The sequence below is a fragment of the Mandrillus leucophaeus genome, unplaced genomic scaffold (assembly GCF_000951045.1).
Source record: "Mandrillus leucophaeus isolate KB7577 unplaced genomic scaffold, Mleu.le_1.0 Scaffold546, whole genome shotgun sequence".
NCBI classification, from domain to species: Eukaryota; Metazoa; Chordata; class Mammalia; order Primates; family Cercopithecidae; genus Mandrillus; species Mandrillus leucophaeus.
This window is the reverse complement of record NW_012105875.1, coordinates 69,930-89,330: the sequence shown is the minus strand read 5'-3', so window position 1 is coordinate 89,330 and position 19,401 is coordinate 69,930. Positions and strand designations below refer to the sequence as shown.

The 19,401-nt window shown below is 42.8% G+C and overlaps 1 protein-coding gene across 1 annotated transcript in view; it reads left to right on the top strand.

Annotated features, from left to right (window-relative positions):
• The first annotated feature begins 104 nt into the window (after window positions 1-104).
• LOC105552189 overlaps window positions 105-19,401 on the top strand; it is a 24,809-nt gene continuing 5,512 nt past the window's right edge. Inside the window, 8 exon segments of the mRNA XM_011997776.1 lie at window positions 105-148; window positions 1,312-1,559; window positions 1,685-1,766; window positions 1,889-1,953; window positions 2,056-2,254; window positions 2,735-2,838; window positions 3,756-3,891; window positions 3,982-4,109. Coding sequence (XP_011853166.1) covers window positions 105-148; window positions 1,312-1,559; window positions 1,685-1,766; window positions 1,889-1,953; window positions 2,056-2,254; window positions 2,735-2,838; window positions 3,756-3,891; window positions 3,982-4,109 — 1,006 coding nt within the window.

The following is a 19,401-nucleotide window of genomic DNA, read 5'->3' as shown; positions in this document are numbered from 1 at the left end:
GTTTTGAATACAACTCTTCTATTTCTCCATCAAATTATCTGACGGCACCTGTCTCCAGCAGCACGAGACCCCAAGAAAAGAGCTCCAGCAGGGGCTCAACCAGCATGAGTCCCATGGGGCAGCCTCAGTGTCAGGCACCAGATGGCAGGTGAGGCTACAGTGATACAACCACAATGTGAAAGTACAAATGTTTTTGCTATTTACAGATGTGAGGAGCACATGGCATACCTAGAGATAATAGACACAGAGGTCAAGGAGTCCAGGCAGAGAGGAAAGCAGGGACCTGTAGGCCAATGGCTTTAGTGGGTCCAAGGTGTTATCTGAGGTTTCTAGCAGACAGCTTTAATGGTGAGTTTAAAGCAAGCAAACACTGGGGCCAGGTGACCACACTGTGACTGAGAGGTGGTCACTTTAAATTTCAGAGCAAATTTCATAACCACCAGTTTAAAGGAAGCAGCTGGGGAGAGGGGAGCCCAGCACACTAAGCAGGAGAGATGCCTCTAAGGTTTTATCTCTGGCCACCAACTGCAGACATTTGGCAAGGTACAGTATTGTCACCTGTCACGGTGACTAAGCCCTGCCTCTGATACGAGGCAGGTAAACTTACACCTTAATAAATGAATGCCAAGGCAACATGAAATTATGAGCACGGGTGACATCCAGGGACACCAACAGCGTGTGGTGTTGAGCCCTAGGGTCAGGGTCCTGCATTCTGGTCCCCTGGGAGTGAGAAACAAAGATGACTTATCCCTGCTCCCTCTCTGCTCCCCTGTAATTGATCTTCCCATCCTGCACCTCCTTCTTCTGCTTCCAAACCTCTGCCCAGTGCTCAGCCCCAGACATCACTGCCCCAGGGCATACACACTGCAGCCCACTGCACATGAACACAAACTCGCAGGTGACAGAAATCTGTGTTTGGGACATCTGATTGAGAAAGAGGGAGGACAGTGAACTTACAGTCACAGAGACTGAAGCTCACGGGGCTGGAATGTGATGGATCTGTGACATATGTGAATAATCTACTGTGAAATGTGGAGATTTACATGGAATAAAACATGCAGCCTGACCTGGGGTTGCTGTCATCCAAATTCCCCTCCATGTTCACCAGAGTGTGGCAGAATCCCAGCCTCAAGGCTCCCCAGGGGCTGCTGACCCAGCCAAAAGGGCATCTCCAATGGCAGCAATGGTCCATGTGATGCCATATTAGACACTTTACCCTTGTGACCTCTTTCCATCCTCATCAACTTTTTCTGTGACTGCTCCCTACATTCCCACCCCACTCCCTCTGTACGGTTCTCTGGGGCATCCCAGGCTGATCCCAGTGCTGACACAGAACAGCGACTGCCTGAGTGCCCACAGCATCCCTAGGAATCAGCCAGGCCTCCTGTGGCCTGCCCACTACATCCCAGGAGGTGCAGAGCATGTTTGCAGGTCATGCACAGGCACCATCCATGACGTGGCCACCTGCTGGAGGTTTATCTACCCACCCACAATCTGCCCCCTGCTGTCTCTCATGAAGTCAGGAAGGAAGACAGGGCTGTCCTTTGTGCATGGGGAAGGTGAGGTGGGGGATATGAGCTCCCTTTGCTCTCAGAACATAGCCCACCCCCACACACCCTCTCAGGTATGAGCAGAGTCCCTTCACACAGGCTCTCCAGCCACTGCCTGTTCTTCTTCTACACAGAGGAGCTTGACCTGCTTCAGTCCCTCAAGAGGAACCCCAAGGGATATATAGCGAGAAGGGCTAAGCCCATCCTGGCTGCAGAGTAAGTCTGTAGAAATCTCTCCAGCTCTGAGCCCCTGTTCTTTCCCAGTCTCTCTCTCCTGGGTCTTGAAGAGCTGTGTTCTGTGGGGACCCTGGGCATCATCCCACTCCCTTTTGCACCAGCCATGGGGAAGGTGAGGTGACCACAGGACAGTCAGCTGGGCCAAGGACAGAGGACACCAAAAATGGTCAGGAAGAAAATAGATGGGCCGCAGCCCCAGCTCAGCCACCAGAACCCAGGGACCAAGAGAGTGGCTGAGACCTGTCCTTGGTGACCATTGGGCCCACAGGCCCCACTGACCAATCAGCACAGGCCTTTCATACCAGGAGACATAAGAGATTGATCCTGTACACCTCCAGGAAGGAAGATACCCTCTTGGACAACTGGGTCATCAAATGTCTAACCATGGAAGCTGTAGCAAAGCTCAACATAATGAAAGAGAGGGAGGGTCCTTCTCTCCAGCTAGCACGCAGCTCACTCAAAGCAAGGTGAGGGTGCATCACTGTGACAGGGTCCTGGTGCAGCCCAGCCTCCTGCTCTGAAGGGAAAAGCCAGATGGGAATGGGAGAGGGCAGGGGGAGCGACTGTGCACCCTGACCTGGAGCAATGGAAATGGGAGGACACTGAGGGCCCAGGGCTGTGCTCGCCAAACCTAAAGGATGTCTTTGTGTGTGTGTGTGTGTGTGTGTGTGTGTCTGCACATAGTGTGTGTAGAGGTTGGGTGAGAGAATCACTGCTGAAGGAGACAGAGGACTCAGCAATTCCCAGGGGCCTGAAACACAGACAGAAGAGAAACAGAAAGGAGGGACAAGGAAGCAGGACTGAGAGGGGAGGGGACAGAGAGGTGTCCTGGGCACAGACCCAACCCATGAGCCTGAGAAGTGCTCCTGCCCCGGGAAGAGGCTCAGCACAGAAGGAGGAAGGACAGCACAGCTGACAGCCGTGCTCAGAAAGTTTCTGGATCCCAGACTTATCTCCACAGAGGAGGACAAGCAGGCAGCACAGACCATGGTGCCCCCTTCAGTCCCTTTCTCCAGATGGCACATCCCCTGGCAGAAGCTCCTGTTCACAGGTCAGGAGAGAACTTCCTTGAAGAGGAAACGAGAAGGTTCAGGGACTGGCTGGGGTCTCCTGGGGAAGATGGGGCTCCTGGGGAAAGGGGACTTAGAGCTTCTACTGCTGCCTTAACAGGAAAGAAGACAACAGAGGGGACAGGATCAAAACAGGAAAATCACATTGAACTGAAATTGGTAAGAAGCAAACAAATCTTAAGTGTTCTCTATTCCAGGTTAATCATCACTGGCCACTACATTTTGAAAAATGATAATAATAACTATATCAGATAATACTTCAAATAAAAATATAATAGGGCATAAAACATTGTCATCAGCCAAATTCAGAGACTGGAAAATAAATCACAGGCCTTGGAGGGCTCTGGGAATGCTCACAAACTCATTCACAAGAGTTCGCAGCATGTCCCAGGCACTGGGGTACAACCAAGATCATACAAATCCCTGCCCTCATGAACCTGATGCCGTTATAGGGAGGGGAGCAAGACATGCAAGGAGATCTGGAATGTGAGGTCAGGTGTTGACAAGAGCCTTGGAGAAAACTGGGCAGGGAAAAGTGAGAAAGGGAAGACCGAGAGTCTCTAGTGAAGGTATCAAGAAAGGGATGTTTCAAGGACACCCTGATGTGAGCCGGATCTGAGGTCAGTGGAAAAGGAACCATGCAGACCCCTGGGGAAGAGGATTCCACACAGGGAAATGCCAAGTTCAGAGGTGTTGAAGGAATGGGGGTCATGCTGTTGACCTTGACCCAGTAGGGGACACACACACACACACACACACACACATACACACACACACACACACATTCTCTCTCTTTCCAAGGCTCATGGGTGAAGAGAACCTCTAAGGACAAAGGGCCCCAACTTTCCACCCCAATACATAGGTTTTAATATTGACTGATGCTCTCTCCCCATCCTAGCCTCACTTTTAACCTTCTGGAACCCACCCATCATTGCCAGAGTCACTGTAGAAGCCATGCCATTCAATGCCACAGAGGAGGAGGAGATTTTCCTACTTGCCCACAATCTGCCCCTGAAAGTGATGGGCTACAACTGGTACAAAGGAAGAAGTGCGGATCTCGACTATTGAATTTTAGGATATGCAATAGGCATTCAAAGATCTAGCTCAGGACCTGCATACAGTAGTCGGGAGGTAATATTTGCCAATGCATCCCTGCTGACCCAGAAAGTCACCCGCGATGACACAGGATTCTATACCCTACAAATCATAAAGACAGATTTTACCATTGAAGAAGCAATGCACCGCGTGCACCGTGAGTGATTCCTCATGACCTCTGGGTGTTGGGGGTCAGTTCTACTTCACACACACAGGATTGTTAGGCCTGGGCTGTGCCTGTGTTCCCCTCTGCATTATTTCCCATTTTAGTGTTTGGGCATTCGGTGTGGGACACACACAGGGTAGACGAATTTCAATGGATCAGAATTCATTTCCTGCATCCATACCCTGCAGACACTTGCTGCAGAGACAGGACAATCTGATGGGGGAAACTCAGCAGGAGGACATTAGTCTCCGCCCATCACCCTGTGCACTTCCCCTGAACATGACCCTGAAAAAGACTCTAGAGAACTACATCAGGGCCTGGCTCGAGGGGCCCCCTGGGATCCTTACAGAGAAGCTCAGTCCTAGAAGCCCTGGCCCCAGAACCCTGTCCTCAGATCCTAAATCCAGGTGACCCTGGAAAACCTGTGCCAGGGCTGGGTTGTGGCCTCCTGGGCAGGACTGACTGGGAGGAAGTATTGACCAGCCATATGATAGATGTGGCTCCTGGAGCTGCTGCCAGGCAGGGTTCAGCCCCAAGAGCCTCACCTGGTCAAAGATAGAGCCTTCTCTTTCACCTGAGACTCAGAGTGAACAGATGGACAAGCATCTTAGGCCATCAGCCAACTGCCCTGGGAGGCTTAGGAGACCCCATGGAAAGTTCAGTGTCCCCAGGGACAGAAATAGAAGAGACAAGATGTTCCTGGCAGCAACTTGTCCACAGGGATCAGGTCTAAGGGTGCTCTCTCATGGAGGCGAATAATAAACACTGTTTATGTGACCTATGCCAAGCATTAGGTCAGGTGACTGTAAATAATTTAAAGTTCATTCAGAGTCAACATGACAAGCCACAGACCATTTGCCATTTAGCTTCTATGACTGAGAGGAAACTGAGCCACAGGGAGACACAGTCACTGAACCAGGGTCACACAAACATGAGGGGCAGATCAGAGTCACACGAGGTCTTTCTGCAATCACATCTCCATCCTCTCCTCCATGAGAAGTGAGGTCCTATTAAGTTCTAAGGACCCTATGGTCATCTGTCGGCTCAAATCCTTTCTTCTTTGGCATCCAAACCTCAGAGGAGTGACAGCAAATGGACAACTATTTAGTTTGTTCAGAATGAAATCACCTGTCCCAACCTTCAGAGCCAGTATGAGGAACATCCAGACCTTTCCCTCAGATCCTAATCCCCCTCACTGAACCTGAAATCCTGTGTTTTCCAGAGTCAGTATCATTCCCATGAAAGAATAAAGGAGAGGACTTGGCTTTCTCTCCCCACTCACACTCTGCACTAACACAGGCCCAGTGTGAGACACACACTCTGTAGTTCTCACATGAGGGAAGGAGTGATTGAATAAAGGAATGAATGATTCATAACCTCTTTAGAGACTGGATCCTGGATGCAGAATCCTAGAAGTTTCTGGCCACACCTCTTCCCTGTCACTTGGGTGCTGAGACCCATGTTCCTTCCCTCTCACTCCCTGTCCCTCAAGCTACCCCGTCTCATGTGACTCCGGGGTTCCTAGGCCATGGGAGGGTTTTCAGGGATCCATGGTACTGAACTGTGACCCTGAGGGCCCCTGGTCCCTGGAGTCTCTGAGGTCACTGTAGCCCCCACTGCTCACTGCCATGGGTGTCTCTGGCTCCCTCTGCTCCTCTGTGTCCCTCATCTTCTGCCCCTGCCCTACCTTCATTCTAGCTGGCATGCCCTGTCCAGCACAGCTTTCTCCATGCCTTGGACTTCCCCAGACAAAAGCTGACTGTTCTGCTGCTTTTCTGCTCACACTGTGGGCTGACCCCAAAACAAACAAACAAATAAAACAAACAAACACTGAAATTAGCCAGAGTTGCCCCTTCTGCCAGGCTCCATTATGAGCCAATGTCTTCAGGTCACCAGGAGAATGAGCTTCCACTGTGTCCTATTCCAGGGCTCTTTCCTTCTGAGAGGCTGACTTACGGAACAGGCCACCAGAAAGAAATGAGTGGCTCTTCCATCCACTCTTTTTTTTTTTTTGAGACGGAGTCTCACTCTGTCGCCCAGGCTAGAGTGCAGTGGCCAGATCTCAGCTCACTGCAAGCTCCGCCTCCTGGGTTTACGCCATTCTCCTGCCTCAGCCTCCCAAGTAGCTGGGACTACAGGTGCCCACCACCTCGCCCGGCTAGTTTTTTGTATTTTTTAGTAGAGACGGGGTTTCACCGTGTTAGCCAGTATGGTCTCGATCTCCTGACCTCGTGATCCGCCCATCTCAGCCTCCTAAAGTGCTGGGATTACAGGCTTGAGCCACCGCGCCTGGCCCCATCCACTCTTATAATCACCTGACAAGAAGACCAAAAAAAAAAAAAGGTTCATCTTGCCCCCTGCACAGGCAAAAGTAATTTATGAAGAGGGTGATTTGTAGTAAAGAAAGATTTTAATTAGTCCAAAGCTGCCAAATCGGAGTTTCATTTATTATTATTCAAATTGACCTCCCTGATGCCTAGGGTTGGAGTTTTTCAAAAAGTTTGAGGTCTAAGGAATGGGTACTGGTGATCGGATGGGAATGAAATCATGCAGGTGGGGGAAATCGTCTCTATGTGTTTGATCTGCCTCTGAGTGGAGGCCACATGACTGGATGAGGCATTACTCATGGGTCTGGATGAGGCCAGCTGGTTGCCAGAATGCAAGTCTGAGAAATACCTCAAAAGACCAATCTCATAATCTATGATAGTGATGTTATCTATAGGAGCAATTAAAGAAATCACTAGTCTTGTGACTGCAGGCCACATGACTCCTGAGCAATAATGGATTATAGAAACTATGACTATATTTCAGTAGGATTTCGGTCCCTCGCATAACCTAATGTTATGGTCTTTTATTACTTTTACAAAGGCCATCCTTGACAAAGAGGGAGTTTATTTTAGTAAGGGGATATTATCATTCTTACTTCAAAGTTACACTATAAACTAAATTTCCCCCATGGTTAGCCTGGCCTATGCCCAGGAATGAGCGAGGACAGCCAGCCTCCAGCTAGAGGTAAGATGAAGTCTGCCATGCTAACTTTATCTCACTGCTGTAACCTTTGCAAAGGTGATTTCACTCTCTCCACTGACTCACCAGGGGATCAGAGGAAGAAGGACACGTCTACAGTCCCCAATGCCCATGGGCTTATTTCACCCGTTTCACTCCAACCTCATCCTGCTGTGGTTGTCACTCAGTTGTAACAAGTACAAAGATGAACAAACTTAAAAATCAAAAACTCTGTTAGACCGCTCAGAGAAGCAAGGTCTCAGCGCCAACGGCCCCATATACTGGAGAGACCCACAGGTAAATACAGAGCAGCACGTCTTATCTGAACAGAAACCCAGGCCCAGAAACTCAGTGGGGTGTCTTTTGTATCCTAGCCACCAGCTGACCTTATCCAGACACAGTAAAAAACCCTGAACTGTAACTGATGAATTGCTGAAAGCTCAATGTGGACAAGGCAGTGTTAACCACTCCAGCAGATGGATTAGGTATGGGATTAGGAGGACATTTTTACGGCTCTTACTCCCTGGAACTATACCAGGTTTTCACAGTGAATGTTCAATAAAAGTCCTCTCATCTTTCTTGTGGGGTATGGGGAGGAACCACTTAGAAAGAAGGCAATGAATTCAATTCTTCCTGGCAAGACCTGTCTTCATGAAGATTGTTTTACCACAGCCGAATCAGCTGGGGTTTGATGGAAGCTTAACTGGCCTAGGGAAGGGAAAATGTTCAACTCCAGCCCCCTCTAGCCATCATATCCCACCTAAGGAGGAGAAAATACTAAGAGGCAGTTGTGACATTCACAGCCCAGGGAACAGACCTCATTCAGGACCACAGAACCCCTCCCTCCCCACATTCACCACTATATCATTGAAGGCCTGCTCACCCAAGTTCCTTTCACCCAGTACATCATGTCTGGCTTTAAAAAAAAAAAAAAAGAAAGAAAAAATACAAGACAGCTATGGCAAAACAAAACAAAACAAAACAAAACAAAAAAAAACGGGTTGAAAGACAGAGCAAGGATCAGAACCAGACACAGATATGGCAGAGATGTTGAAATAATCAGACTGAAAATTTAAAGCAACTCTGGTTACCAGTTATGAAGGAAAAAGTGGACACCATACAGGAAAACATGGGTGATGTAAGCAGAGGGATGGATATTCTAAGAAAGAACTTAAAACAATGCTGGAAAAAAAAATCTCTGTAAATGAAGAAGCCTGGTAGCCTGAACACAGCTGAGGAACAAATATCTAGCTTGAGGGTGTGTCAACAGAAACTTCTAAAACTGAAATGGCAAAGTTTAAAAAGAGTGGGAAAAAAGTGGAACAACATATCCAGCTTTCTTTCCAATATTTTGTATTGACAATAGCATATTTTATATTTTGTAGTTGTGGGACCACTTCAAAGGCTGTAACATACACGTAATGAGAATAGTGGTGGTTCCTGGGACAGGGTGGAGCTGGCCAGGTGGGTGCTGTCTGACGGGTTTGCTGCCAGTTTTACACACACTTGTGTCCTCATGATGACACCCTTGTCAAAAGGTGGGGGGGTCCTTCAGGTGGGGAGATGCATGAAGCACTGGCATCTCACTTAGACTCTGCTCAATTTAAACAAACATAATCAAACTCTAGTGTTTCTTGAGATCAAGAGAAAATGATGAAAGGATTTCACATGCCTGTTTTGGGCCCCTCCCCATTTTGCCTTACTGCACAGAAATTAGAAGCAGGGACCTCTTTCTAAATTCACTAACATAACACACATCACTTCTCTTAATTTGGTGTCATTCCTCACTTTATGTAATTGACACACCTAAGACTTTCTCTCTGACCAATCCTGTCCTCCCAACAGAATGCACACGCCTCCCACTACCCAGAGAGTTGCTAATTCCAAACCACCTTCAGCATCTTTCTTTGAGCATAATGTGATTCAGCTGGAATTCAGAGCAGACCTAAACCTTTTTATGTTATCAAGATGAATACTACTTCCAGCAATCGATCTTAGATCTTTGGACCGTTAATAACAGTGTACGCTTATAGAAAAAAAAAATGTTTCCTACAAATTTTCATTTTACTATTTTCAGAACATAACGTGAGGTCCAAACTCATGACGAATTTTTAAATACAAATTTTAGTACTAAATATTGAGCATCCCAAATCTAAAAATCCAAAGTCTGAAATGCCCTAAAATCCACCATTTTTGACCACTTATGTGATGCTTAAAAGAAATGTTCACTGGAACATTTGGATTTTGAATTATTAAAATATGAAATGCTAAACCACTAAGTATACTGCAAATATTCCAAAATCAAAAAAAGTTGGACATTCAAAACACTTTTGGTCCTAAGTCTTATGCATAAGAAATACTCAATCTGTATGAAATATAGGCACCAAGCTGTAAAGTAGACCTCTAGAACCTTCTCAGCCTGCATCACTGAAACTGTAGACCCACTGAACAACTCCCCATTCCCCCCACTGTTTTTGATATGTAGTTCTTCTGAAATATTCTGAATATAATATTTTGAAAATTAATCCCTTATCAGATGTATAATTTGCAAATAGTTTTCCATCTCATGGGTTGCCTTTTCACATTCTTGATGTTTGTCCCTCTTCATTAATAGGCTACACCAACAACTCAGTAATCCAGTTGAGAAACAGAAACTAAAGGGAAAAGCCACCTGATTTGATATGTTAAATTATATAAAATGCATTTTCAAATGATAAGTGATAAGTGATGCTAAACCTTCTCTAAGTTTTATTTATGGGTATGTTACTGATATGAGTGTCCCCAAAATTACTAGATTCCTAGAAATTTGAATGTTATTATAATAATCGTGTCATATTCCACAGAAGTTAGTCAGAATGTAATATGCCACAGAAGTACTACATTTCTATGTGAGCTGTCTTTATTATTTATTCCTTCTCTCCTTTTTTTTTTTTTTTTTCCATGACAGCTGCTTCAGGACAAGAAAGTTCTTTTGGTCTCGCAGTTGGGACCACTGTCAGCATCATGACTGGGGTACTGGCCGGAGTTACTGTCTTTATTATACCAAACTCTCATCAGAGTTTTAACAATAGTCATTTTACATGTTGGTCATTCACAGATACTTGTTTTGATTCTTCCTGAAAGCATTTGCAATCAGCTACAGTCCAAAATTGCTTCTATTTCAAAAGATTTATGGAAAAGATGCTGACAAGTACTCTTGAATACAAGTTTCTGAGCCGTTCAAGATTATACCACTGGATTGTCTATGGACTTCAAAAACTTTAACAAACAGGCTGATGCCTTCATGAAATATGCCAACCTAGACCAAGCAGAACAAAAATAATTTCATTGAAATAAATGATAATGTGGATAATGTTTTTATAATTTTTATTTGAAAATTTGCTGATTCTTTAAATGTTTTTTTTTTCCAGATTTATGGAATTTTTCTTCTTTTAAGCTATCTATATCTAAAGCAATTTGGTAAAGTATACTTTTGGAAACAATAATTGAAGCCCATTTATTTTTGCTCTTTACCTAACTGTCCCAGGATTGGGAAACTATTCATGAGTATTCATATGTTTATGCTAATACAGTTATTTGCACAAGTTTAGTAAGATTCTTCTCTCTTTACAAGAGGACATGTTTCCAAACATTGGTTATATTACCAAGGCTTTGACTAAGATGTTATATTTGAGAATATACGTAGAATGGACCCATAAGTACTGCAGGCAAAGTCTGAAGATGGCCCTCATTTGGCTTTCTTGTCTCAAGAGGTTTGTAAAAGTTTAATCTGAGATTCCTTATAAAAACTTCTAGCAAAGCAAACTTTAGGAAGAGCCTCTGTGGACCATTGCTACTCTTGATGAACTTATGTAAAGAATCCCGGCAAAGTTTGATAAGACTAAACCTACTTTGTAAACAAATTAGTCCTACTGGGATTATCTTTGGTAAAAATAGATATGCCTATAGAGAGAAAAATTATGTTGAAAATAAAGACTGTAGTATACCTGCTATGAAATTGCAGCTCTGTTCATGGTTTTTGAGTTTTTATTTTTCACCGGTAGGCTGGACTAGACCCTGAATTCTTCTAGTTCCTCCCATCCAGTTTTCTCTTATTGAATCAGTAAGAACAAGATCTGCTTTGTTTCTGAAGCCCTATAAGCTGGATGGAGGTGGAAAGCTCAATGTAAATTTCACGGGAAAACCCTCGTGCCTGAAGTATGAGTCACTCAGAGCTCACCAATATGTTTGACACCGTTAACTACAGACACTCAAACTGCCAAAACCAGGACAAGAAGTTGACAACTTCACACTGTGAAAAACTTTTGCCAAGTTGTCAGAACAAATCTCCACATCAAAAAAAAGGCTCTTATCCCTCTTGATTTGTCCATGCTTATGCCTGCCTCTTTCACTTGGCAGGATAATGGTATCATTAGAAGTTCACGTGAAGTAGCTTCTGAGAGTAGCTTAACAGAGTGACAGATATATCATGTCACCCTCAAATTTTTACATAAGATATTCTTTTGTCCACCCAATGGCTGACATTAGCAGCATCTTTAACACAATTGTTTGTTCAAATGTACAGTAGTCCCTTTTAAAGTTACATTTTCAGACTCACTTGTTCTCACTCCCTGTTTTAATTTAATGAGCCATAGACTGCCAGACAATAAAATTGTTCCCTACCAGCTGAGCAGGGAGAAGTCTGTGCAGTTTCTGACACAGATTGTTGCACATACATACATACATTGAGTATTATAAAGACTCAGTTGCAAAAGTTAACTAACATGTTACTAGGTTAAAATTGCTAGACTTTCTGTCTCATTCTTTGATATTTTCTATTTTAGTTGGCTTGCATCTTGCTTAAAGTGCATACTCCAAACTTTTGGTGTTATCCTCGTAATAGTAGTCTCTCTGGTGTGGTGAATTCTACAAAAGCTTTTAAATTCTACAATTTCGTGTGGTGAATTCTATAAAAGTTTAAAAAATGTTTTGTGTGCAGCCATCAACAAATACCAGAGGGTCTCTCTTTAGCTGAAATTACAAAAACTCAAAGAAATGTGTGATCAGGAAGACATCATTAACCTATAAATGATGGAAGCCCATCTTCTCCTTTGACTTTTTTTCTCTTCAGTGACTTATTCAGTCTAACATGCTGTTTAGCATAAAAAAGCCACACTACAAATTATTTTGTGACTCTCTTGGAATGTTCTTTTGATGCCCAGAACTTTAGAAGCCTAAACCTTACATCAGTGTTCCCTGAATATGAGATATGGGGTCAAAGGAGATTATTTTGGAGCTTTAAGTTTCAAAGACTGCGCTGCAAGATTTCAGACTTCCGTGGGGTATGTATCCTATTTCCTTTGGTCTATTTCTTCCCTTTGGAATTGGAGTATTTACCCAATGCCTACACCTCCATTGTGTCTTGAAAGTAACTAACTTGTTTTTGAATTTACAGGCTCATAGGTAAAAGGAACTTGCCTTGTCTCAGGTGAAACTTGCTATTTTGGACTTCTGAGTTAATGCTGGAATGAGTTAAGACTCTAGAGACTGTTGGGAAGCCATTATTATATTATTAAATGTGAGAAAGACATGAGATTTGGGAGGGACCATGGAGAGAATAATATTGTTTTGGACCTATGCCCCTACACAAATCTCATGTCCAATTATAATCTCCAAAGTTGGAGGTGGAGCCTGGTTGGAAGTGATTGGATCATGGAGGTGGTTTCTCATATTTTAACACCATTTTCCTTGGTGCTGTTGTAGCAACAGTGAGTTTTTATCTGGTTATTTACCAGTGTGCAACCCTTGCTCTCTTCCTTCAGCTCCCATTATATAAGATGTCTTCCTGCACCACTGGCTTTCACCAGGATTGTAAGTTTTCTGAGGCCTCCTCAAAAGCTGAGCAGATGCCAGAATCATGCTTACTGTACAGCCTGCTGAATCATGAGACCATTCAGCCTTTTTTCTTTATAAATGATTCAGGTTCATGTATTTGTCTGTAGCAATGTAAAAACAGACTTATACAGCCTTATTTTCAGTAGAAAAAAAAAACTAGGGAGTAAATCATTCTAACTATGTACCACATGTAAAGCCCAAGACAATGAACAGAGCTATGAAGAAAATGCCTGGAGAATCTCATCTCTCCCAGCATGGCCAAAAGGTACAACTCGGGGTTGGGATGGATTTTGTCCCCAGTTCTTGCTATGGTCACTGATCTAGAACTCAGAATTTAAAGGTTCAAATATAAAGACATAAGCTCACAGGCAAATTAAGCAAATGTATATACACAGAAACAACTGTTTGATGACCTTAAAACATCTAGTAAAGACAATATAAACCTGCCGGCCAACAGACCTAGGCAAAAATGTATAAATTGAATTATGAAGACATTTCTACTTTATTTTACCAACAATTTTAAAACTATCTATATTCATCAAAGGTTACTAAAATCACATGTATAGAAAAGCATTTGGGCTTGTTCACTTAATTTATGAGTACTCATTTATTTTTACATTAATTTGACACTACGTGTAAACAGTATATAAACATGTGTGACATATACATATATGTGATGAAACATATATACATGTTCACATAAAGATAGAGAGAGACAAAAAGATTTTAGAGTTTTGATTTTAAGACTTCAGGCATGAGATCAGTGAAACCCACCATTTTAAAGGATAGTTGGATTCAAATTGCTTTCTTGTAAATGGTAAAGGTTAACATTTATCTGAGGAAGACTTTATTGAGTTTTAGAGAAAATAGGTAGTACATTTACATCTCGAAGCAAAGAGAGAAAGAGAACTTAAGCTCTTTCAAGAAAAAATTGGGTGTGTTCAAGGAAGATTAAAAATAGATGCCAAGGTAACACAAAAATAATAGAAATTTACCATGGGACTTTATAAGGAGGCCAATTTTATTTAGAGATGTAGCTTTTAATTTGGTCTCTGTTCTTCAACTGAATCACTGAGCTCAAGATAGAGCCCGTTAAGGAAGAGGGCCAACAAAGTCTTTACAATTTTTAGATTCTAATCATTTAAATATGTAAAAAAGAGAACCAGTTGGAAGGGACAACATTTAGACATTAAAAATCAAGAATTTCACTGAATCCCAGGTCCCCAAGAAGAGGAAAATGCAATGGGGACCATACTGTGCAACACTTCCACAGAGTACTTTGCTACAAAGGCATTTCCCTAATTGTTTAAACTGTGTCTTTTGCATCTAAACATGCAAAGAAATGAGTAGCCCTCTGAAGCTAGAATAATTTGTTATAACTACTGTTAGTCGCCTTCAAAACCATAGCTCTTACCACTGACCCAGCGACCATTACACACACAAGGTCAAATATTTTTACAGTACAAAGTAATGTAAAAGGCAAAGAGGTCAGGTAACACAATGGAGAAAACAGCAGACTTTTAGACCTGAGAGAAATCCGTTCACTTGCAACTCTTGGGGTTACATGAGAAAAAAAAAAAGACTACGGTTACTCCCCTAAAGGAGAGTCTGTGTCATCTTTTCTGTTCTCCTAAAGGGACCCTAATACAAGAGTTAATGAGAAATTACTTTTAGACAGCTAGAAAGGGTAAAAGAATTCTTGGTGGAATTTTCCTTTAACAAAAAGCAGCCCCCAAACCATTTCTAACAGAAAACAAACTGAATAATCAGGCTGCAAGCATAGACATGCATATGTAAATGCAGGTAGCTAAGAGCCAGGTATACCGAAAACCACGGTTCCCACTCTTTTTTCCTAGTCACTACATGTGCAGGTGTCATGGTGACCACCAGGTAAAAGCCACATTTGCATAATAAAAGATTAGGGTGGGAGGGCCAGTCTTTTCTCTGACTATGTAAATGGCACACCCAGTCAAAACAATCCCCTGGACCCTGTGTAAATCAATCACTGCCTCCTCAAGTCTCTGTACAAAATCAATCGCATTCCGCCCCAGATTGGAGACCCTCTCTTGGGTGACTGCTTTCTCAGTATGAGGAAGCTTTCTCTCTCTCTCTTTTTTGTCTATTAAATTTTCCACTTCTAAACCCACTCCTCATGTGTTTCCATGTCCTGAATTCTTTCTCAGTGTGAGACAAAGAACCATGGATTCCCAGACAACAGAGGCATTTTATTTGGGAGTTCTCATCCGGCATTGTAATCAGAACAGAAGATAGAAACATCAGAATGGTGGGTATGGAGCAAACCTCAAATCTGTCCTTTAATTTCAAGGTTCTCTTCAAACCAGTTTCCTTTCATGAAGAACCTTACCATCACATGAAGCTGGGGGATGTCCTGGAGCAGCTGAGAATTTCTGGCCAGTACATGCCCTGATGTTATTCAACAGCTTCTGGACTGAACACAGCCTCCAGTAGCCCATTCAGATGTTGGTAATGGGTCTCCTAATTTGCTATCCTGTTGCAATCTTTTTCTTCCTTTCTATCCATGGTTGCTATGTCTCCTATTCTTTTTGTGTATGCAATGTGTGGAAACTTTTACAGTTCAGGGAAACAGATCTGTTAGGAAAGATCGGTAAATGACATAATAACTAACCCAACAGATGTCTGTCTCTCTGTCTCTGCCTCTGTCTCTGTCTCTGTCTCTCTCTCTCTACCCTCCCTGCTCTATCCTTCCTCTACTGAGCACATGGTATTTCCCAGCCAACAGTGCCACCTGGTGGAGATAGAAATCCTCCTCATGAGGCACATTGTTGGTTCTTTGCCATAACACTGCACTTTTCCAATTCTCTCTTTTAGCACTGATAGAAAAGCCCTTTTTGTGAATGGGAAAGTTCTGCTTTCAACAATTAGGAATAAAATGTCTTCCATAGCCAAATTTTAGTTCCAGTACTGTCCCATCAGAAGGAAAACCTGCCATTAGGTCCCTACGTTAATTTAAGGTACCTATTCTATCTCCAATTAGAACAGTACTTAATTAGTAAGGACATTTTAAGAACAGAGTTAACCAGAACCACTTTTCTAAGGGTAAATGTTTTAGCATGGGCCATAATAGCAGGCAACTGGCACATTCCCTCTGTTAAAGAAAGCTTGCTCAAAGGCAACCATTACAGTTTCTTCAGAGCTCCATTTTTCAGGAAGCCAGGCAGATCACGGCAGATAAGCTAAGGTTGTGTGGGTAAAGTGTGGCTAATCCCATCACTTCATTTATCCAGTTCCATGGCTTAGAGGGCCATGCCTACAACCAAGGGTGGCACATTTAACATGGTGCCAGGACTTAGGAACGAAGGAGAGAAAACAGTTGGGGGACGCTCCCATTGTCTTCTACTCTACCCTGGGTCACAGTGAAAGAAGGGGGACTATAAGGACACTTTTATTCTCACTTCTTTTTTTACATGGCTAACAGAGCATCTTCAGCTTGCACCCCTCTGGAGTGCACTCTGAGGCACTAGAACTCTTTTAACCTCAGGACTTTGAAGAGAAAAGCAACTCATTCTATTTTGCACAATGACAGGGCATTTTTACTAAACCTTTGCAACCCAGCTTTTTTAACAGCCATATCAGGCAGGCCTATAGAGAATAATCCCCAATAATTAGAAAAGCAACTTCCCGGGGAACCATCTGAGAATCTCCCTAATTTGGGGCCCCTCCAAGTTCCCTTCTCATTACAGGACCTTAGGCAAATAGAGTAAGACTTAGGCCGATTTTCAGGCAATCCTGATAGGTATATAGAAATTTTCCAGAATTTAACTCAGATGTTTCACCTCACGTGGAAGGATGTCATGCTGCTCCTAAACCAAACCCTAACTGCAGCTGAAAAACCGGCAGTTCTGCAAGCAGCAGAGAATTTTGGAGATGAGCAACATATCTCCTATAATACACCAAAAGAGAAGAAAGGAGATATGGAAAGTGAAGAAATAGCAGAAACACCATTCCAAATAGGAAGTGAAGCAGTACCTCTTGACAACCCTGATTGAAACCCCAATAGCTCTGCAGATGAATGGAAAAGAAAATCTAAGGCCAGACCTCTTAATTCCTCTAAACTGTCTAGAATAGACTCAAAGCCAGATGAGAATCCTGCAGCCTCTATGGATATGTTGAAAGGGGCACTATTAGCACGCACCTTTTTATCTCCTGATTCAGTCAAGTGACAACCCATTCTAAAAGATCGATTTATTATACAGAAAGCTCCCAGTATTAGAAGGAACCTACAGAAGCAAGCTATAGTAGCAGATAGCACCTTGGAAAACCTCCTGAGGGTAGCCACTTCAGTCTTTTATAATAGGAACCAGGAGGAGGCCCAGAAGAAAGAGAGAAAGCTCAAGAGAATGATAAAGCCTCTAGTAGCTTTGCAGAGTTGCAAAGTCCAGGATTCCAGAGGTGCATCCACCAATCTTGGTGTGGTAAGCTAGGGCATTTTAGTGTCCAAACAGCAAGAGGAAGCCACCTTGACCCTGTCCAGCCTGTAGTGGAGACCACTGGAGATGCAACAGCTCCCAGAGATGGAGGTCACTGGGTTCAGAACCAGTCTCACAGTGGTCCAGAAAGACTGATGGGTCCTGGGGCTCAAACCCCCGGCTACAGCAGCAAACTGCCGTTACAGCACAGGGGACACAGATGATTCTGGAAATTATAGGAAGGAAATTAGATCTCCTTCTAAAACACTAGAGCCAGTCTCTCTCTTTTCTCCTCTCTTATCCAGGCCCCCCTCTTCCCATAGCACAACCATAAAGGGTGTCTCAAGAAAAATTCTAATCCAATATTTTTCTCAACCTCTTATTTGCAGTTAGGAGGACCTATTGTTTACACCTGCTTCCAAACCACTGTCACAATAGCTCTACTAGTCAGAAAAGCCTCCAACTTAACCCTAGGAAAAAACTGTTTACACCCCCACTTCATGTGGCAAAATTACTTTCCTCTAGAGGGAGCTCTTAGCTAACCAACAGCTGGTAAAGCAAGCAATATGTAAGGCAGGATAAGCAGTAGTCACTCTAAATAACATCTCTCTTCAGGTGCAGGTGCCCAATCAGCTAAACAAACAGTTCTTACAAGAGCGCTTAAATTAAGCAAGGGAAACGTAGCTAACATTTACACCAATTCCAAGTATGCTTTTTTAGTTCTTCATGCTCATGCTGCCATTTAAAATAAAAGGCATTTTCTTACCACTAATGGATCTCCTATAAAATGTCACCAAGAAATTAACAGGTTATCATCCTCAGAAATAAGAGTGGTACATTATAGGGAACATCAAAAAGGGAACAGATGAAGTAGCCAAAGGAAATAGGTTTGCTGATCAGGCAGCTAAGTCACTGGCAAGGCATCAACACACCTCAAAGCCTTCTAATCTAAGAAGATTCCATAAGATAAATTAAACCTCAGTACCTTCCTGCAGGAATAAAATAGGCCACTTCTCAGGGTATTCTTTCCAGTCCTCAGAATGGCTGCAGTCAGAGAATGGCAAACTCCATTTGCCAGCCTTCAGTCAATGGGAAGTCCTTAAAATCCTTCACCAAGCTTTTCACCTAGGAAAGGATAACACTTATCAATGCACTCACAGATTATTTTCACATAGAAAATCTCTAAATTAGTTGAGCATGTAACCTCTCTAGCTCACTTCCAACAGGAATTGACACAACTAGCAAAAACCCAACCCCAGGAAATAGGACCACCCTTATTTAACCCAGGAGATTTGGTATTAATAGAAACTCTCTTCTCTCTCTCTCCTTCCCGAAGTGGTTAAAATGGCACAGTATACATCTATACACATATATGTGCATGTATATACATATATAAATGTGTATATATGTGTATGTATGTATATTTGGTATACATAGATTTGTATATTTGGTATTAGTAGAAATTCTCTTCTCTCTCTCTCTTCTTCCCGGAGTGGTTAAAATGGCACATTATACATATATACACATATATGTGCATGTGCATACATATATACACGTGTATATATGTGCATGTATGTATATACACGTGTATATGTATATACACATATATACATATACACATATGTGTCTATACATATACACATGTGTATATTTATAGATATATGTATCTATATATTTATATATAGTCACATCTAGTAAATATAAGTATGTATGTGTTTCTATATATATACTCAAGCACAATTTTTTGAAAAGTGGTGAAAAAACCCCACTATGTAAAACACACCCACCCTAAGAATTTATACCTATATACACATAGATACACATGTAGCTATGTGAATATATGTATACACGTGACATATATACACGTGTATATACATGACATATATACACGTGTATATACACATACACACATGTATACACATATATGTATATGTATATACGTATATACACATACA